Source organism: Carlito syrichta, unplaced genomic scaffold (genome assembly GCF_000164805.1).
Source record: "Carlito syrichta isolate Samal-C Ts95f unplaced genomic scaffold, Tarsius_syrichta-2.0.1 Scaffold302225, whole genome shotgun sequence".
Classification (NCBI taxonomy): domain Eukaryota; kingdom Metazoa; phylum Chordata; class Mammalia; order Primates; family Tarsiidae; genus Carlito; species Carlito syrichta.
The window spans coordinates 423,392-445,856 of NW_007246321.1; the positions used below are offsets into that span (position 1 = coordinate 423,392).

At 35.3% G+C, this 22,465-nt stretch overlaps 1 protein-coding gene across 1 annotated transcript in view; it reads right to left on the reverse strand.

Moving 5' to 3' along the window:
- ABCD2 (ATP binding cassette subfamily D member 2) overlaps positions 1-8,164 on the reverse strand; it is a 64,862-nt gene extending 56,698 nt beyond the window's left edge. Inside the window, exons 1-2 of the mRNA XM_008056118.2 lie at positions 6,799-8,164; positions 5,026-5,206 (exon numbers count right to left, since the gene is read on the reverse strand). Coding sequence (XP_008054309.1) covers positions 5,026-5,206; positions 6,799-7,737 — 1,120 coding nt within the window. The 5' untranslated portion in view covers positions 7,738-8,164. The remainder of the gene's footprint in view (positions 1-5,025; positions 5,207-6,798) is intronic.
- Between the last annotated feature and the right edge of the window lie 14,301 nt (positions 8,165-22,465).

The following is a 22,465-nucleotide window of genomic DNA, read 5'->3' on the forward strand; positions in this document are numbered from 1 at the left end:
CTCCAGTCTGGGTGACAGAGTGGGACTCCAACTCAAAAAAAAATAAAAATAAAAAGTGGGTAAAGGACATGAACCTCTCAAAGGAAGATATCCAAGCAAGCAGCCAATAAACATACGAAAAAATGCTCAGTTTCACTAATCATCAGAGAAATGCAAATCAAAACAATAATGAGGTACCACCTCATACCAGTCAGGATGGTTATCATTAAAAAGTCAAAAAACAATAGGTGTTGACAAGGCTATGGAGAAAAGGGAATACTTCTACATCATAGGTCAGAATGTAAGCTAGTTCAACGTCTATGGAAAGCAGTGTGGTGATTTCTCAAATAATTAAAAATTGAGCTACCATCTGACCCAGCAATCCCACTTCTGGGAATATACCCAAAGGAACATAAATCAGTCCACCAAAAAGACACCTGCATTTTACCTAAAGAAGGAAGGGAAGGAGGGAGGATAAGGAGCACACAACCATTCACTGGGTACCATGCCAATATTGAGGGGAGGAGGCTCACTAGAAGCCCAAACCTCACCTTTACACAATATACTTATATAGCAAATCCTCACATGTATTCTAAAATGCTAAAATTAAAAAAGAAATGTTATATTAATTTTTTAAAAATAAAAATGTAAGATTATTCCTTTGTACATTTTAAACTTACAATCTGAGTTTATATTTCTTCATTTATTTTTATCTTTGTCATCTTGACAAATGTCAACAAAAACTTATGACCTGCACCTATCTCACACCATATGTAAACATCTATTCTAAACGATTAAAGATCTGAATGTGAAAGGAAAAACCAATGAAATTTCTATAAGATAAAATAGGAGAATATCTTCATTGCCTTGAATTAGGCAAATATTCCTTATATAGGACATAAAACTACTAACCATGAAGAAAACTATTGATAAATTAGACTACATTAAAATATAAACTTCTCTAAGATATCATTAAGAGAGTACAAAATCAAGACATAGAGTAGAAAAAGGTATTTGAGATTAAAAGTGTATGTGTGTTTGGTGTGCATGAATACATATCTGACAAAAGACTAATTATATAATACACAAAAACTTTTATAAGTCAATAACAAAAAACAGAGAAGCCAATTTTTAAATTAGCATTTGAAGGCGCTTAATAAGAAAGGATATTGAAATGGCCGGTAAACCAATACACATGCTTAACCTCATTAGTCATCAAATAAATGCAATTAAGACCACAGTAAACCAGATGGGTGGCTCAGCCTATAATCCCATGCCTTGGGAGGCTGAGGTGAGTGGATTGCCTGAGCCCACGGGTTCGAGACCCGCCTGGGCAACTTGATGAGACTTCATCACTATAATAAATCAAAAAATTAGCCGGGTGTAGTAGCACGCGCCTGTAGTTCCAGCTACTTGGTAGGCTGAGGCGGAAGGATCGCCGGAGGAGATAGAGGTTGGGAGGCTGCGGTGGCCAGGAGCGGCCACTGCACTCCAGTCTGGGCGACAGAGTGAGACTCCAACTCAAAAAACAAAACAAAACAAAACAAAAAAACCCCACAGTAAGTACCACCACATTCATGAGAATTTCCAAAATGAAAAAGGGTAACAATATCAAACACTGACAAATATGTGGAAGAACTGGAACTCTCATACACTGCTGATGGGAATGCAAGTTGTAAGAACTTTTTTGGGAAAACTTTTACCAAATCTTCTAAAGCTGAACCCATGCATAGCCTATAATCTATCAGCTTTACTCCTAGGTAAGTACCCTTAAATATGTATATATGTACCAAAAGATATGGACAAAAACATTAACATCAGTGCTCTTACTAATACCCACTGCAAAAAAAAAAAGTAGGGTTTACTGGATGACCTGAAAGCTCCTATTCTGATATGAAAATTGCATGTCCTGTATGCAGTATTATAATGTGAACTTGAATATAAACACAATCCTGTTCTTACCATAAGATTTAACTTAAAGTTTTAGGTGGATGGGACAGCAAATCTACATGTTCACCTCTGACCTCCTATCATTTTCAAATCCCTTGCTCCTTTCAACCAGAACACTGATCATGTTAGCAAACATCTATTGAACATCTGTGAGCCAGGCACCATTCTAAGTCTAGCTCAGTTTTACTGCTCATAACACTACCACTATAATTTCTCCCATTTTGGAAATGAGGAAATTGAAGGACAAGAAGGTTAATGATTTGCCCAAAGTCACAGCTTAGTAAGAAAAAGAGCCAGTATATGATTTCAGGTAACATGACTCGGGAGCCCACAGGGTAAGAATATAAAAAAATACTAACAAGTGCTTCCATTTTTCTTACTACTTGCCAAGAACTGTTTCAAATCACATTAAGTAAACTGTATATAATTTCATAACAATTTGGAATGATATATATAATTAGCCCTATCTTAACTATTATGCATATAATAATAGTTATAATATTAATGTATATAATAGTTAAGATAAGGCTAATTATATTATATATATAATAGTTAAGATACGAAAACCAAGACATATAAAGTTTATGTAGCTTTCCCAAGGATGGATAACTATTAAATAGCAGAGCCAAGATTTGAAGTCATCTGCTTCTTTATTCTCTTTTTTCCCTCTATCCTACTTTTCCCCCTTTTCTCTTTGCCATTCCTCTCTTACTCACCTATTTTTCTACCTCTTTTGCCTTAAAATATATAGTATCATGCATACATTTTACTTCTAACATAAGGGACAACTAAAGATGTAAGTGCAAAATATGACTGAAGATTAGATTAGAATATATGATATGTAATTCTAAGACCTAAAACCTGAAAAATAAACTGTTTTGTCTGAGTAAAATAACTTAGTATTTTCATGTGGAGTCATATGAGCTTTCATTGTAGGGCAAATATATTTAGGGGAAAATTTACATACATATACCCAAACATTATAAACACACAGTCACCTTCAGTATTACAGATTTTGAAGTACATTCTCAAATAATGTTCTGCCATATAATTTCATTTTTTTTCTTAAAATTCTTACATTACTTTTTTCTGTCTAAATGTTTTTGAGAAAAGCTTTAAGAAATACTTTGTTTCACTTGTATCAATGTGATTATTATAATTTCAGTCTAAAACTTTAACGCTGTTTACTTAATTTAAAAGTATTTTCAGGATTTGTAGGATTTATTTTTAAATATCTTATTACATCTTGTTAAGTAAGCTTGTTAGATTCTTTGCAAACATTGTTTACTTCTTACTGGTCTCTGTGGGGTTAATTTGTCACCACTAATAGCTGCATTTTCTCTGTTCTATGTTGAATACTCCAGGGTTTTTAAATAAGACCAGAGTATCCAAGCACTGAACATGATCTTTGGGATTGTCTCTAATATACATTACATATGAAACTTTCTAATGAATAGTCTTACTTTAATGAATTACTTTTTAACAAATATCTGTTGATTTTGGCATTTCTTTGACAAAACTAATCTTAAGGTCATAGGTTCGTGTCCTTTTTTCTAATATTCTTTTGAAGTATTTTATTTTTATCCATTATGAAAGGACTATGTTTATAATACTATTACTAACAATGCCTTTTCCAACATAAAATTTTTAAATGATACTCGTTAAAAGTAAATTTTAAAACACCAAGTTAAATAAAATTCAATTTTCTCAGTGGCCTAAATATATATTGTCTGTTAGTTCAGTTGTGGAGTATAACTGATATATGTGTAGCATTTACCACAAATAAGGATGGACAAATACTAATATGCTAAAGTGAACATTTTCAAGTTAAGAAAGACAAATTTAACAAGTGTTTTTGTAAGAATTGGCTAAAGCATTGAAGCATTGTTTCAAAACAGTAAAGCATATTGCAATTTTTACTTGTTTTTATTAGATCACTTTAAACAAGTGACTATTAATCCTTAATTCTATACCAAAAATAACTATAAAATAGTGTGGATTCTGTTACATCATTCTTAGTGCTCCTTTTGTTTTATAGCTCATAATGATTACCATATATTGAGTACAATATGCTCTATACTTTATAAACATGCTACTAAATCATTCCTCACAAAAATGCTTTTAAGTAGACTTTCTAGTTCTCATTTTACAGATGAGGAAACTGAGGTTTAGAGACCAATACAGGCAGGACGAGGGGGAACCAAAAGTTGAAGAAAGCTCTGTCTCACTACAAAGCCCTATGCTTGTCTAGCTCTTTCAACACCAAGGCCAATTTTAGCCAAATGATTTTTTAAAGAGAGAGACGGGGCTGTTTATTTTGGAGGAAGAGTAGAAAATTCTTCTTTAATTCCCCTCTGTCCCAATCAACTAAGACCTAAACTCCCATTCAAGGATGATACATTATAACATTGTCTTTTCTTCCTTGCCCTTATTTTTCTCAGTTATTCTAAAGGAAGAAAAAATGTTGGCAAAAACTGTCAAGACAGTGATAGGATAAAGTGAGACAGCTAAAGCTTGACAACCTCCACCCCTATAAAAGCACCAACTCAGGCTGCACAGGAGATTATCTGTATTACTCATAAATTAGAGGAGACCTTGTACCACAGCATTTAAGCATTCTCTGAAACAATATTTCCAGTTGCCTAATTTAGTCAACTGACCTCAAGTCATATATCAGGGCAAATTCAGTGATAGAATACTAACAGACTAAATATATAGTATATGTAGTACTCAGACTCATATGAGGAGAGTTTGTGTTATACTCTTTCTGAAGGCATTAACTTACTTTGAGGTTAAATGTAGAGACTCATTCTATATTAGGAAGTATAATTAAAATCACTCAAATTCAACTCCCAGAAACACTGCATCAGAGATCTCTAAAATATCTCAGAAATGGAAAGTTCTTTGAGCTTCTTGTCTCCTTCTTTGATGCTGCTGGTCTTATTACTGGATATTGCAAAGTTTGCCATTGTTTTTGATCACTAATAACTATAGAATAAGGGCTATGCATACAGTTTTGCTCACACAAAATGAGCATGACAACTTCAAGAAAATTATGTTAAATATATATTTAAGACTAAACATAAATGTCATTACCACCATCCGCAAAGCCAGTTGCAGTGATAATAGGTATAGCCACCATAATTAGTCCACTGCTGCTCCAAACATACTTCATCAAGAACTGCTCTATCATGATGTACCACAATCGTTTAGATAAGATGAGGTTCATCTGATCTGCTAAAGCTTTGTAACTTTTCTGGAGTTGCTTCATTTCCACCTATAGAAGAAAAAAGAGATAAAATTGACCTAGCATGAGCTATAAAAAGAATACTGCCTGTGCTTGAGGACTTTCTTTAATGATATGTATATAATGATTTATTTTACTTGATATATCATTATCTATGAGTTTTAACAACCAATACGTCAGATTAATATCAGTATTAGGCATTATTTAGTTTTGGTCACACCTGTATTTTTTTTTTAAAGTAATGCTATTCAGTGAATATAATATTGTGTACAAAAGACATATAAGTGATTTATAATTATATTTCAAAGTTTGAATATAAAATGTTAAAATTAAGTGATATTCTGTAAGACATGAATAAACAATATTAGAACTTTATCCTTCATCATACCAAAAATATTTGAAAACAGACACGTGATATATACATATATTTATATATTACATATATAAATATAATTAGACTCCACCTTTGATTTGCTGGATTTTGTCTTTCAGGCAAGAAGCTTAAGCACACTATAATTTACATCTCTAAGCTCAATAATTCAAGAATAATGACAAATCAATATGATTAATACAATATGTGAGGCAAATTTTTAAGTGGGAGTACACAAGTTCTAAATATACTTAAAATTTTCTTCTTCAGATTGGTCTTCCTATAAAAAAACTGATCATTACAAATGTTTTAAAAATGAAATCTGCTTAATGACTAAAGTGCTGTCCTCATCATTTGAATACTTTATTACTTCATTTTCCAAGTCATTTGGATTAAGAGTACAGATGCATTGCCCACAAATTTTTGGTGATATTTCATATTCAGAAGTTAATCTCATGCACTGTATGTGTATTTGGGCTAATTGTTTTAGGAATTTGCTTAGTGTTAAAATTCTTTAATATTTAAAAGTAACATTCTGGAACTCCTTTTGTCCTCTTCATTTCCTTTCTACTCTCAGCTTTTCCTTCAAAGCTAGGCAAAATTTCATTTCACTGCCACTTTTCATTTGTGTCAAAAATATGGTGCTGAACATATTTTGTATAAAAATGAAATGAAAAGTAATGAAAATATCATTTTTGTGAGACATGCTCCTGCACTTCTTAGGACAGAGGACACTCCACATTGATCAAACATGTAAAATTGTTAAAATTGCCTTCCATATGAATGTGTGGCTTTTTTTCCCTTCCCAAACAACAAAAGGAACATCAATAACAAAGACTACTACCCTAAATTTCCCACCTCAATGGAAATGTGTTTAGTCTTAGTTTCCAAATATATATTTTCTTCTTATGCTCTGGGAGCACCTATCAAGTTAGTATTAAAGTTTCAAGAAAATGCTTTAGAGATTATTCTGAGCGTATTTAAGTAACAGGCTAAGTAGACGTTTTTGGAGTGCTGAAAATTTTATTCTCATGAAACTTTAGGAAAGTTTACACTGTAATTCTTTAATAGCTTGTGACCAAAAGGGCAATGAAGCATATAGTTTAGTATATTTTAGTATAGGTTTAGATGTTAGAGGAATCTAAGACGCTAAAGAAGTGGGTCCATCAACAGTACAACAGATGGTATCTAGCACTGCAGTGGCAGCTTGAGCAGTCTCACATTTCACCCATCACCTTAATTTCTATCTTACCTTATGTCCTCTGTAAAAAGCAATTTCTTCCACATTTGCTATAATTCTGGAGTGCACATATCGCAAATAGCCTTTTCTGTGAGCTTCTTCGGCCACCAATTTGCCAAATTTCGGAGAGCAGGCTTTCAATACTTTAGCAGTGGCATACACCACAAGTCCTGCTAACAGGGTGGGCCCAATTGGGCTTGCTCCTCTGGATGTAGCAGTTTGGATGAGTGTGTAAGAGGTCAGAATTACATCTAAGATAGGTTTGGTCAGATTGGAGTACAAGTGAGCCACAGACTGGGAGAACATCATAATATCCTCCGTAAGAGACTGGTCAGGGTTTGCCAGCCTCCCATCCATATTGATCACTTTATAGTAAGTCTGATTCGTAAAATAGGTTTCATAGGCATGGTCTACCAGGCGAGTTCTGAAGGCCAAAGCCAATTTACATTCCAGATACCTTATTGCACTGTTGACGAATGTAGCCGGGATGGCAATCATAAGCCACTTGATTAATTTAATGATGAAAGTCCGAGGCTTCTTTTCCACAATGCTTTTCACAATTTTTCCATCCAGACCTGCCACATAGATAGACAGAAAGGTTCTCGAGATTAGAGCCACTGAGTGCAGGCAGAGCCACCCTGTTTCGGTGGTCACAAGTTTTGGAAAGAGGATCTTCCGAAGTTCTAGCAGTTGTTTGAAAAAATCTGCATTCACTCCAGGCGAAGAATGTTTACAAATGGTCTCGGTGCAATGCAGTATTTCTCTGTTCTCTGTTGCAGGATAAACTGCTGCTTTTTTCTTCCCATGGCCAGATTGCTTTAAACGCTTGCCAATGATGGGATAGACAGTTTTCAGAGCATATGCGGCAGCCACCAAGCAGGCAGCCCTCTTAGCAGCATTCGATCTGGTCCATTTCACTCGATCAGCTGCTGCATTTAGCATATGTGTCATTTTCCCAGTCACCCAAACCGGCTTCAAAAAGAATTTGTTTTAAAAGATCATGCTTCACAGAAATCCCCAGCAAATGTTTAAGGAAGTCCTACAGCGTCCCATAGTCTGCAGCGTTTCTCTTCTACTGTTTTGTTTTGTTTTTATTTTGTTCTCTGTGACAAATGCAGCAGAGCTCAGACTACACTGCATCTACGGGGGATGATTCCCTCAGAAGCTCGAGCTGCACCAAGCTCCTCCCTCCCAGGCCCCTCATTGGCTGTGAGGGCGGTGGGACCTTGGCATCTTTGGTGCTTCCCTTTGAACCTTGGAAATGAGGAGAGAGCAAAACGAATTACATCCTTAAACAGGAGTTCAGAGAGTTAAATGTCTATTCTTAGAGAGGTCGAATCAGGCCAACTGCTGGTGAAGAAAACCTGATGCAGCTACTGAGCATGCTCTGCGTCACTTAGAAACCCGCAGAAGTTTCAGAATATACATCACTTCTCCGAGGTTTTAGTAGATACCACAAGGAAAAGAGCAAGCAGAAAGGGAGATTTCCAACAGCTTTAATGAGCTGAGAGAGAAAGAACCACAGAAATGAGAGGAACGCCAAGAGGGGCAACATAAAATGAATATGAAAAGAGCAAGAAATGAATCTGAAGAGATTAGAAAAGAAAGTGACAAGTGAGGGAGCACTGTAGAAAATAAAGTATCAAACACAAACACTTGGATCTGTCTTTCGCTGCCTACTCTCCGTCCCATATTTTTGGGGGTCTATGATTTCACATATGGTCCCAGGACCCATTAGATAAGTTGTAGTTGAGGGCATTCCTTGTAAATAAATAGGAGAAAAGTCTTCCGTAGTACAGAAAATTATTTTCTGTATCTCTAGCCCTTCTCCCTTTTTCCACTCCATCTTACTTCATTCTTATAATAAAAATCTTACAGCCCATAGTTGCTATTTTTAGCAATGGAGATTTGATGCCCTCATATTTATTTACAAGGTTGCTATTAAATAAAAGACAGCAATGTTTCATTTCTATCACTCCCATGTGTTATGTGGCTTTTACTTGGAGGTGGGTAACTCTATAATCAAAGTTTAACCATTTGGGAATTCAACTGAGGTTAGATGATGGAAACAGCTTCTCTAGGACCTTATTTCATTTTTCAAAAACTCCTTGTCTTTTATAAGTTTTTTTTGTTTGTTTTTTTCTGCTTAGACTTGCAGATAATCTACTGGCTACTTCCTATTTCCATTTGGTTATTTGATAAAAACCAGGCAAGTTTTAAAAAAATTCTTCACATCCCTAGTAGAAGATTTAAACAACATTCAATCAAAGACTCAACATTCAAACAAAATTTTGCATATTTTAAGACATGTGGAGAGTATTTTTTTAGGCAAGGCAGAGTGTTTTTTATTTTATTTTTTTTTGAGTTGGAGTCTCACTCTGTCGCCCAGACTGGAGTGCAGTGGCCATTCCCGGCCACCGCAGCCTCGACCTGCTGGGCTCCGGCGATCCTTCTGCCTCAGCCTTCCGAGTAGACGGAATTATAGGCGCGCACTACCATGCCCGGCTAATTTTTTTATTTATTGTAGAGATGAGGTCTAGCCTGCCCAGGCGGGTCTCGAAGCCACGGGCTCAGGCAATCCACTCACCTCGGCCTCCCAAAGGCGGGGGATTACAGGCTAAGCCACCGAGCCCGGCTTGAGTGTATTTTTTAATAAAGAAAGTTTTAAAAACATTTTTTGCTTTCCACCCCCTTCACCTCACCCTCAACATACATACACATTTCTAGTCTATTGGAAGCTTGGGTAGATAGGCAATAAGATATAACAGAGATCATCAAATTGCTACAGATGGGCCAAATCTAGCTTGCCACTTATATGACTCTTAAGCTAACAATAATTTTTACTTTTTTTTTTTTTTTAATAGAAACCAGGTCCTATTATGATGCTGGACTGGTCTCAAATTACTGGCCTCCAGTGATCCTCCCACCTCAGCCTCCCAAAGTGCTGGAATTACAAGCATAAGCTACTGCTCATGCTTTTTTTTTTTTTTTTTAAGTGGGCGAAAATACATCAAAAGAATACTATTTTGTCATGTGAAAATTATATCAAACTTCTTGTCTATGACTTCTTTCAAGCCACACTGGCAGAGTTGAGTAGATGACTTTTATAGAAGTTTGCAAATGTCTGTGCTAGGATATAAAACTTGTCAAAGTATTAAATGATCTTCATTATTAAGTTTATCATGAATAAAGATCTATCCCCACTTTTATATGTAACAAGATTCTTAAACTTTTAAAACTTCTTCTTTCCCATGTACTTATATTAATTCCAAGAATCATTACCTATCTCTTTTCATTTGTTTGTATTCAATCCAGCCATATTTAATAATACTTGCATGTCAAATTCATGCAAGTCTCATCTTCATCATCCTATTAAGACTTTCTAAGTTGTATGTAGATCATAATGCCAAAGAAACTATTGTCAAAATCTTTTATTCCTAAATTCATGCTTTTGGTGTATACAAAAAAAAGGCTGTTTTTCATTTATGTCACATCTCCTGACAACTACAAAGAAGGGTCAACAGCAACAGGATTGAGGTTGAGGGCCAGGGTAAATGTAACTGGAGTTGATGGCAGTTAGGCAAAACACTGTACACAGAAAGATGCATTGGTCAGACAGCAGCTGGCAGTCAAGGCAAGTTGTTCACATCATTGGCATACAACCAGAACAGCCATAATGGAAGAACCACAGCGTGGGAAATCTAGATACAAAGAACACTAGAGTTTCAGACAGGACTTAACAGTTTACCAACTGATAATGAGGCTAGGGTGCAGGAACAAGCTTTTAATACCTGGAGTGAGAGACTTATGAGAATGTAGAATTGGGTATGAGGAAAATTATCAGGATGGAAAGTTAGTTACCAGAACTGTGGTGCAAGGAGTGTTGAAGGTGAGTTACTAGAACTGTGGAAAAGGTCAATGTGAGATCTGACCTGATGTTGAGACACTGAAGTACAGACCTAACTATCATCATCTCAATTTCACTCCCACCCTTCACCCCACCCTGCTTTCAAAGGTTTGGTTAGGCCTAGCATCTGAGACTAGGATTAAGCCTTCAGATAAGGCAGAGGAAGAATTAAAGATGATAGGACACCATATAGACAACTGAATAAAAAAACATATGCTATTTAAGAAAGAAATTAAGAATGCCAAGGTGTACTTCTTTCTTTTTTTTTAAACACGGGCAATATGCAATTAAAGCAAAGAGAATGTCCATTTAGTTTGAATTCCAAACTAGGAGAGAAAAAAAGAGGTTAAAAAAAAGTCATTTGTACTGTAGTAAAAATGTACTTAGGCCTAATTTCCACTCAAGCTTCTCAACTTTGTGTTTTTACATGGAAAACTGTTAAAAATTTCTTAAGAGGGAAGAAATCATCTTAGAAACTATCATTTTTTAAAAAATCATTCTTAAATCACTCTGCTGTCAAGTGTAACAGTCTCGTGCATATTACCAATATCCATGAGGTGATGGATTAAATGGATTTTATAAATATTGGGGAATACAAATGAGACTACATATATATGATTTATAAACTATAAAATATCAGAAACTATTTTTGTGATAAAGAGAACTACATATATATGTATATAAGTAAACATGTAACTATAGATGATATATGTGTTGTATGCTTAGATTACAAATCACCAGAAAGTAAATAAATACTTTTTAGAAATAGGTAAAGATAAATTGTTTAAGAATTTTGAATGGCTGGCCTTTTCAACAAATGCTTAATGCATTTCATCTGTGCTGTATGCTTTCTTAGACTGTTTCCTGACCCAAGAGATTACCTAATTGCCTAATGGTCCTAAAATAGCAAAGCATTTGACTCTTACTGTCTACCAGTAATGCTAGCCTTACTTATGGAAGCATAAACAGCACAGAAGATGAGATCCTGGGTCGACATTTCAGCTACTACACATAGCTACTTAATACCTAGTTCATAAAGAAATGTCTTTTCTGTGAAGAAAACCCCAGAAAAAATACCTAAACATGAATCTTATAAGTTAACCGTTCTTTAGCCTGATTCACTGCTTCCCAGTGCCTGGAAGCAGTGACTCTAGTCAGGGAGAAGAGATGGTTCTATCCAGCTCTCAGTTCTTGACTCAACAAATTGGTCAACTTCTCCTTTATGTCCCTTGACACAATAAAGGAAAACCAAGTCAGTGAATCCTTTAGCATGTTATGTTTCCTTCCAGTTAATTTAGTTAATGTATTTAAAATGTTGGAAGTAGGAAAGGCTGATACACCGGGCCACAATTCTGCCTTGAATGTATAGTTTAGTTACTGAAAAACCAACAACCACTACACAACTAAGGTTACTTTTCTCTGAAATGCTGAATTCACCTGGTCTAACTCAATTATATACTTTAGTGAATCCTATAAAAATCAGGAGTTATGATTAAGCAAGATGTCTACCTTGAAACATAATCCTATTCTAGGTACTATTTACTTATGACTTAACAGAAAATGTATTATATTTCAAATTATGAGATCTTCCCCAGGTTATGCTCTAAAAAATAGCAATTTTAAAAAAACGTACTTTGTGCATTTATTTCAGAGAAGAGATTCCTATTTCTAGCCAAAATACTGTAGAACAGCTTGTAAGATAAATGTTTTGTGAGAACATATAAACATAATACAGGAAAGAACAGAATCTAATTTTTCTTTGGAGACTTTTTTTGGTAAGGAGCTTAATATATTTTGACCTTTACATCTAAATTATTTTAAGGTTTTGATCAGACATGCTTAGAAAATCAATGCACAATGCACGGAGCAGCAACGTACTACAAAGCCCAGTGTTTCTTATAAAGAACTGTTTACGGAATATTAAACCTGCACGTGAAGGATATTTAAAGAATCTGGGTGTGGAGTCACAAATGGGAATGGAAACATCATTTTTAGGGTTAGCAGTCTGTAAACTTTGTCTTTGCCCTCTTTTTCTTTCCCAAGTCTGGTCTCTGACTTGAAAAAGATGGCAGAGACCAGCACAGAATTAAAAATATGGTGGACACGGTTTGAAACTCGAACCTTACGACCACTATTAAATATTACCATTTGCTTAGGCTTGTCTTGCCTGAACGGTTACAACTGGACTCTAGCAGCCTACCTTCCCGTAGCGTCACCAGCGGCCCTCTCAGGACGGCATTTCTGCCCGGAAGCCCCAGAGGCTGTCGGGAGCTTGGACCTCAGGCCCAGGACCGGAAGGAGCTTTCGGGAAGCAGAGGTTGTCGGGAAGTCTTGGAGGCTCACCCTGAGGCCATAGTTTGGTGTGGCGCTGAGACGGCCAAACCTAGATATAGGGACCGCAGTGTCTTCTCGGTCAGAAGATTTGGGGAGATGAATTGGGTCGGGGGGTCCCGGTAAGTTGCTGGAATTTGAGACTGAGACGTTCCTTCCCATGGTGCCTCTTTCTAGGTGTTGGCGGAGTGGTCACAAGCTGAGCTGGAAAGAACTCGACTGGAGTGGGTCTTTCCATTGTCATCGGAATCGGGATGGAGACCTAGCACCATGTCCCTGCTCCTAAAAAAAAAAAAAAAAAAAAAACAACTCAGGCACTGCCCCCGCCCCCCTTTACAAAGGCTTCACTTTGTGGGACCCGTTGTGAATGAGGTTCCCAGTCCTCTTCCACTCTGTGTCCTGCGTCCTCCTCTGACTAGGTCTCCTAGCACCTGGGCCCTCTTCTAGCACCTTCTTCCCAGCCTGCGCCTCTTGGGAGCGCAGCTCTTCTGGGCCATCATGTAGACTTCAATTAATTTGGAAAGTATTGTGAAACATTCCAGTCTCGGCTGCACTAAATTCATGGCAAGGCAGAGTTACCACTATACATCCAAATTATAGTTTGTATTTTAAAGAGAAGTAAGGTGACGGGATTTACTTGAATAACTTGCAAGAGATTTTGCAATTTTTTAAATTTAGGATTAATCACATAAGGTGTTACAGGTTGACGATGTAGTTTTATATAACCTATTCATTGCTATTGACCTTAAAGTCCACTTAGGTGGAACTCATGTGGGCCTGTAATTTTATTTGATCAAAATCCTTAATGAGAAGAATCGTTTTGATCAAAACGAAGCCATTACGTGTAATTTTTTGTCACAAGTAGACCTGGGACAACATGATATGGTTAGCTTATAATACACTTAAATTCTAAAGAATTATTTATTAGAGGAAAGACGACTTTTGTGTTTACTAAGTATTGTAACTATGCTTGATGATTTTAGCATGTTCGTTTCTCCTGTTGAAGAATATGTTAGCATTATATTTTGGAAATTTACCTGAATTATTTCTGACTGGTGTTCTGGCAGCATGCTTTCACTTTGGAGAAAAGTGAAGATTTACTTACAGGTTTAATAAGATTTAGTTGATACATGATTATAATTTGATTCTTTTTTTTTTTTTTTTGAGTTGGAGTCTCACTCAGACGCTCAGACTGGAGTGCAGTGGCCGCTCCCGGCCACCGCGGCCTCGCCTGCTGGGCTCTGGCGATCCTTCCGCCTCAGCCTTCCGAGTAGCCAGAATTATAGGCATGTGCTACCACGCCCGGCTGATTTTTTTTTTTTTTTTTGATTTATTGTAAAAATGAGGTCTCGCTGCCTAGGCGGGTCTCAAACCCTCAGGCTTAGGCAATCCACTCACCGCAGCCTCCCAAGGGCGCGGGATTACAGGCTGAGCCACTGAGCCCGGCTGACATTCTTTAATATAAATATTAAATCGAATTATATGGAATCCTTTTACAAATGATTAAGCACTATTTGAATGTAGATGCTATTATTATTATTACTATTATTGTCATCACAAATCACAAGCTTTTATGGCTATCTGGGAGTAATATTTTAGTTGCTAATGTGAGAATGCACAAGCAATTTACTATAGGATATTGTTTGAGAAACACAGTCGATGATTGTGTTTCTCAAAATGAGAAACTGCTGCATCTGGAGGTATCAGGTATCAAGGGGTTTAAGAAACTACAAATTAAACATGGTTATACCTGGAGCATCAGTTTTACTCAGAGATAAGGAAAAAATATGTTTTTAAATTTGTGCAATGTCAAAGCCAAAATAAAATGTAGATACAGATTTCTAAATTTAGCATTTTATTTGGAAATGGCAGAATTGCATTTTGGGGCATATACTAGACTGGGTAGTCTTTGGTGTATCCAAAGAACAAAGAGAAGGTTGTGGGTTTTATGAAAAAGAAGTATTATATATGGTTTTGAAAGAAAGTTCATTGGCACTAGTAAAATTTTGAAGAGCTGGCAAGCTCTAATTGATGGTTAATTGTGGGAGGAAAAAAACTAGTTTTAGAGTCCTGGCAGGTTATTTCAATAGCTATTAGGTAAAACTGGTCCTAGAGCTATAGCTGGCAGTTTCCACAGTTGGACTTGCAGAAATTACATTCTTGGAGCAATGTTATGTGCCCTGATTACTTTTCCTCCTGGCCTTTCAACTCTGATGTGGTTGGATGTGACGAGAATGACCCATTTTGTATGAACAACTTTTACACAAACATGAGTACATTATAGAGAAAAATGAGAAAAACGTGTGAAATGTTAAAATAAACTATGTAATCTTAAATTTATTTTTCGTGGGAGGGTGGGCTCCCCAGTAATAAAAAAGTAGTATCTCTACTTTTTACTAACAGAGTAGGCAAGGGTAGCCAAGATTAGTTGATCATGGCACTCTAATCATAGGGCCCTAAAGGGCCTCAATCTGAGACAGTGCTTTTGATAACTACTAGCAGCTGATTTGAGTTTAATCCATACCCTAGACCATCCTAAAGTATTTGTTTACAAAAAAGCAGTGTTTTTTGGATGAACATTTTGAGAACTGTTAGGAACTTAAAATATAGACAAGTAAAGTGATTGGACAATTACAAAGCTCCTTTAGAACAACTCCAGAGCATTCATCATGAAGTAATTCAACAAATATATTTTTACATGCCTATCTTCTTAGGGCATTGGTAAGCTGTACTAGGGCATTCAGAAAATAAAAATATATAATTCTGGTTCACAAAAAAAGCCTATGATAGAATGTGGAAATTAATAAGAGGCCCTATACATTTTTTTTTGTTGAATAAATGAAACAGACCATAGCAAATTCATGTTTTGTTAGTAGCAACCAGATTGAATACACAAAAGTAGAGCAAAGTGTTCTTGTATAACTGTAATAGAAACCTGATATATTGTTTCATTGCAGAATCATTTGATAGAAGTCTTTACAATTTTGTAGTTGTAAAGATCTTTACAACTTTTTTTTATATAAAACAAACTTGGAGGTAAGGTATAGTGGCTCACTCCTGCAATCCCAGCACTTTGAGATGCCAAGACAGAAGAATTGCTTGAGCCCAGGAGTTGGAGGCCAGCCTGGGCAATGTAGCAAGACCTCATCTCTACAAAAAAAATAAACTTAACTGGTTGTGATGGTGCATGCCTGTAGTTCCAGCTACTCAAAAGGCTGATAGGATCGCTTGAGCCCAGGAGGTTGAGGCTGCAGTGAGCTGGGATTGTGCCACTGCTCTAGCCTGGGCAACAGAGTGAGACCCAGACTCAAAAATAAATAACAAGTAAATAAACAAACAAATAAATAAATGAAAAAGAATTGATGGTTTTGGGCATCTTTGCAAGATATCATAACATTTCATTTTGTGCCAAGGTCTTGTTTAAGGGTGGAGAGATTTGATCTAAGCAGAAACTAATTTACATATATATAATAGCAATTCCCAAGCTACTGTCCCTGAAACTTGCTAATCAGTGATAAAGTCAGATTCTTCCAATTTAGTGGACTATTTTTTATTTTTCTAAAATTATATCTCCTTAAATTTTTTGATATTAAACTGCTGTTTTCTCTTTTCTTGGAATCAGTGACCTACAACTCTAATTTTTGTTTCACATATGCTAGAAATCGCCACTGAGATCCTGTATTCTCTCAATCAGATTGAGGTGCAAATTTGAGAGAGGATATATATAAGCATCGATTTGGGGTGAAGGGGAGATTCTCTTATCTTGGTTTATTCATCAATAACTACTTTTGCCAAACTTATAGTTACTGCAGGCGTGAGGTGACAGCAAGGAAGAAGGATAAGAAGATGTAACCAGTCTTTGGGTTACAAAATGCTATTCAGATTCATATTGATTATAGATCTATAGCTATAACCCTCTACATGTGGTATAAGGTTTTTTTTTAATTAGGGAGGTTTATTTTTATAATTCAGATTGCAGAATGTAGCCTGTCATAAGCAAGACCCAATTGAAGTTTTGTTGGAATTTAGTTGAGAAGGAGGTTACCATTTGTAAATGTAGGCCTAGCTCTAGTTCACCTAAGCAAAATATTTATTAAGTGCTATGTATCAAGCACCGTGCCAGGTGGGAATACAAAGTAACTGAAATATACTCTTCTTACAAAATGTATAATTTATTGGGGAAGAAAATTATGACATACCATTAAGTTAGAAAATATTTAAGATCAGAGGCCAAAATATGGTATAAAAATAGATAATGTGAACAATAGTAGAATAGTTTTAGCTGAGGGTTTGGCTAATCAGAAGCAAGGACAAAGGATGATTCAGATGGAGAAAAACAAAAAAGAAAAGCATTACACTAGTAGTTGGAGATAAGATTATATGTTTAAATATTTAAAATGTGCGTATGTGCCTGCTTGGTGGGTTTGAAAGCCAGACAGAGAAGTTGAAATTTTATCTGTTATTGAGAAGTCATTCAAATTCAAAAGTAACACAATGAAAGTAGTATCTTATGACTTATTTTGTGGTAATAATGGTGTATGTTAAAATATAGTGAGGAGAGAGTGCAATATAGTGATATCAGTTAGGATTCTGCTAGAATAAAATGTAACACTATTTCTTTCCATTTTCTGTTATACTATACTCCAAACCCAAACAACACAAGTCTTCGCTCATTTTGTAGGGATTACAGGTTATGTGAATTGGGTTAATTATTAAGCCTTTTCATACAGGGGCAGATCCAGGTTGTGGGGAGCCATGTTTAAGCAAAAAACAAACAAACAAACAAAAACCAAAATTGCGACTATAAAATTGGATACAGGGCTTTGAAAGGGGCACATTCAGGTCAAAGACACTGAAGCCTAAGCTTGACTAGCTTTGCAGGAGATTACCCTCTGTCTCTATGCATTTCTTTCTTCACTTTTTAAATGTACAGTGAACATCATCCCAATTTGCCTGGAACAGTCAAGGTTTATGCCTGTTGTCCCAGCTTACTATTTATCTTGGAGTGTTTGTCTTTTTATCTAAATATAAACTGCCATTAATATTCCCATTGAAATGACCCCAGATAGATTCAGTGAACTTGACTCTCTTTTTTTTCAAACCCTGCTAGGTTATATTTGTGTGTGATCCATATGTGCAGTGAAGAGAGTTCTCACTTTAACATGTGCTTAAGTCTAAAATACATCTAATGGTAATCCAGCTCTGTTTTCCTGATACTTTCCAGTTCCTTTTAAAGACAGAATGAAGGGTACTTGCCCATAAAATGGAAATGTGCTAGGATGTGAGTAGCTGGAGACAAGTAACTTACTGAGCAAGGAGGGAGGAGTATTTATTGCTGCTGTCTGTGCTGTCCAGTGGTATACCAGCTAGTTATACCATTGCATAGTATAGTCTGAGAGATTTGTATAGCTTCAGTGCCTGGGGTAGGGTCAGTAAGAAATGTGGGAAATTTTAGATTATAAATAAATGAAATATTTGCTAAGTATAGAGGCCAGTCAGACAGCGTACAAAGAATAGTTTGAATACTGTTGCTATAGTGATTTTGTCAGCAACTATTTATTTTTTAATATTGTTTAGTAATGCTTTTGTTATAAATCTTTTTGGCAGCAGAAAGCTCAAATAAAGAAAACGTTTATGCTTAACGAAAAATTAATTACTGATATTTTGTTTTTCAAAGATGTTGGTGATAGTGGCAAATAAAAGAATTGCCAACATTTAGCATCCTCATGGTTATATCATTGTCCACATGAAAATCTGAACACACAAGTCTACTGAAAAAGCATCAGGATTTTCTTTTCAAGTTCACTAGCTAGTTTGAGGAGATTATACCTGCAGATAACAATTTAACATATATAACTGTGGAAAGCACATTTACTCTGGTAAATGTGAGTTTTCATTTACATTAAATGACTTCTAAACTAATTTTACTTAGGTGTAAATTCTTGTGTGTACATTCAAAAATGAAAATGACAGCTATAAATGTGTGGCTAGCCTTTATTAGCAGAACTTCGTAAACAATTGTGGCATTGCCAATTCTACATGAGTGTTATCAGATGCTACAAATAGACAATCAGCAAATTACTCTTATTTTTAAAATCTAATTCATGAACTTAAAGAGAAAGTCTTAGAAGTTATTCTATCAAAGGTGAGATTTCTGATACTATTGTTAATGCAATTATAAATTTAGGGAATTTCAACATTGAAGATAAAATTATTTCTGCAATCATAATATGAATACAAATTTGTTGTATCATAGCATCATGTGTAAAATAGTTCTTCCTAAGTTATGTAGCCGTGCAGCCGAGATGTACTTGGAATTGGTTGCAACTGACATCTATTACCTAGTTGAATCCAAAGCTTGATGTTTTGCCAAATAGAAGCTGCAGAAGCTGCAGTTGTTGAAATTTGTGAATTATTCAATATATGCACAGTAATGTAACTGAACTACAGTATTTTTTAGACAAAACAGATGTATACCAAAAGACTGTTTTGGCATGTTGTTACATGCCTTTGCTGCCTTTCATTAATTGATTTCACAACCATTTGAGTCTTTGAAGATTTATTATAAATCAATATATTGGCCCTACATTTTTATAAACATACTTGACATTTTTATGGCATTCTTGTTCAAAAGCAGTTGGAAATTTTTATGTAAAGAATTCTATGAACAGTAACCAAAAACATCAACTTTTAAAACTTTTAGTAAATTAAACTTACTGAAAACAAAGCTTTAAAGATTTAATTCTGCACAAAATTTAATTTTGAAAATTAATTTTTGGCATTCAAATATATTGGATTATTGTGACTGGTACAGAGAATCTTTTGATGGAGTGCCTGTTTTTGATTGGTTAATTTTGTACCAGAACAGAGTGCAATTGAAGGAATTTACAGTTTTGCTGTATCAATATTTGGAGAAATATTTTAAAGAATCAGGTATTTCCTGCTTGTTTGTCAAGTTTTATCTTGTAAAAAATAAGGAAGGTATAAATGGAACGACAAAGGTATGTTCTTGTGGAATATTTGGGCTAAATACTTACATGCAAAAAGTTTTGGCAATATCTTCCATTTGGCAAAATTTGTTCTGAGCTTACCAGGTATTTCAGCATCTGTTGAGAGATATTTTCTCAGTTAATATGGTTTATGCAGAGTATTGATTGCAGGTTCAACAACTTTAAATGTATTAACCAAATGCAATTTTAAAGAATATTGCAGGCAATTTTATGAAGATAATTTAAATGTAAGGAATCATTATTGATAAATCACTTTCTTTTGAAAACTATGAGTAAGTATTAGAGACAAATGCAGCATAATTGATTATAGCACTTGTATTCAATATTTTTCTGCTCATGCTTTTTGTTTAACCTTCTGATAATTCATATAAAGATTTCTTTTTGCTTCAATATTCCTCGATATATATATAATTTTAGTTTTTAAGAAATAAGTTTATTTTTAGGAAATAAGTTTATTTTTCAATTTTAAAGATGTGGGGTATGATTCAGGGTTAGGTTTACAAATCTTCATTGTACAGGTACCCTTGTTGATGAGGTGTGCCCCCCCAATAAGTTTATTTTTAAGAAATAAGGTTTTTTTGGAAATAGTTTTTGTACAGAATACTTTACAGATTTGACAACTTAATAAGAACAATATTTTGAAATATAAATAAAAGTTTAAATGTATGCAGACGTGGCTGTATATACATTAATTGAATTATTAATTTATGTAAACACATACACATGTATACATACGTGAATGTACATACATGTAAATATACAATGCAAGCACATTTGTGCATACATATACTATCATGCGTCACTTAATGACAGGATTTTTTTGAGAAAAACTCTGTTAGATGGTGTCATTGTTGTGCAAACATCATAGAATGTGTTTACACAAACCTGGGTGGTATAACCTCCTACACACCTAGGTTATATGGTATAGCCTATTGCCTCTAGGCTGCAAACCTCTACAGCATGCTATTGTACTGAATACTGTAGGTAACTGGAACACAATGGTATTTATGTATTAAAACATAGAAAAGGTACAGAAAAATGGTATAAAAGATGAACAAAATGGTATACCTATATAGGGCACTTACCATACATGGAGCTTGCAGGATGCTAAGTTGCTTTGGGTGAGTCAGTGAGTGAGTGATGAATGAATGTGAAGGCCTAGGGCATTACTGCACACTACTGTAGACTGTGTAAACACTGTATGCTTAGACTACACTAGATTTATTTTTAAAAGGTTTTCTTCAGTAATAAATTAACTTTTGCTTACTGTAACTTTTTTACTTTATGAGCTTTAATTTTTTAACTTTTGACTCTTTTATAGTGCTTAAAATGCAAATACATTTTACAGCAGTACAAAAATGTTTTCTTTCTTTATGTCCTTATTCCTTTCTCTATTTTTAATTCTTTTTTTAAAACTTTTAAAACTGTTTTATTACAAACTAAAACACAAACCCACACATTAGCCTAGGCCTACACAGGATCAGGATCATCAGTATCAGCCTTCCTCCTTCACATCTTGTCCCACTAGAATGTCTTTAGGGGAAGTAACACGCATGGAACTGTCATCTCCTGTGGTAACAATGCCTTCTTTTAGAATACTTCTTGAAGGACCTGTCTGACGCTGTTTTACAGTTAACTTTTTTAAAGTGGGAGGAGTATGCTCTAAAATAACAATAAAAAGTATAGTATAGTAAATGCATAAACCAATAACACAATTGTTTATTATCACTATATTATGGACTTAAATAAATTATATGTGCTATATTTTTGTATGACTGGCAGTGCAGAAAGTTTATTTATACCAGCTTCACAACAAATATGAGTAATGTGTTTGCTGTCATTTTGTGACAGCTATAAAGTCACTAGGTGATGGGAATTTTTCACCACCATTATAATCTTATGGGATCAGTGTCATATATGTGCTGTGTCCTTGACTGAACCATTGTTATGCATTGCATAACTTTGTTTATCCTTCAACACTTAACTGTAAGTTTTATGATAGTCTCAGTTTATTGCCCACCATTTTCTACTTGTGAAGAGTTAAGTTTTTAAATATGTTGATTATTTTTTCAAGGTATTTAGGGGTTTTATGATATTTATTATGTTGCTTATTAAAATTCACATCCATGTCTAGCTAGTTGGATTACCACTAGGAATGTTTATGTGGAAATCTTATGAAGGTTTTAGACATTAAAATGAGTTGCCAGCCGGGCTCGGTGGCTCAGCCTGTAATCCCACGCCTTTGGGAGGCTGAGGTGAGTGGATTGCCTGAGCCCGCGGGTTTGAGACCCGCCTGGGCAGCGAGACCTCATCTCTACAATAAATCAAAAATCAGCCGGGCGTGGTAGCGCATGCCTGTAATTCCGGCTACTGGGAAGGCTGTGGCGGAAGGATCGCCGGAGCCCAGCAGGTCAAGGCTGCGGTGGCCGAA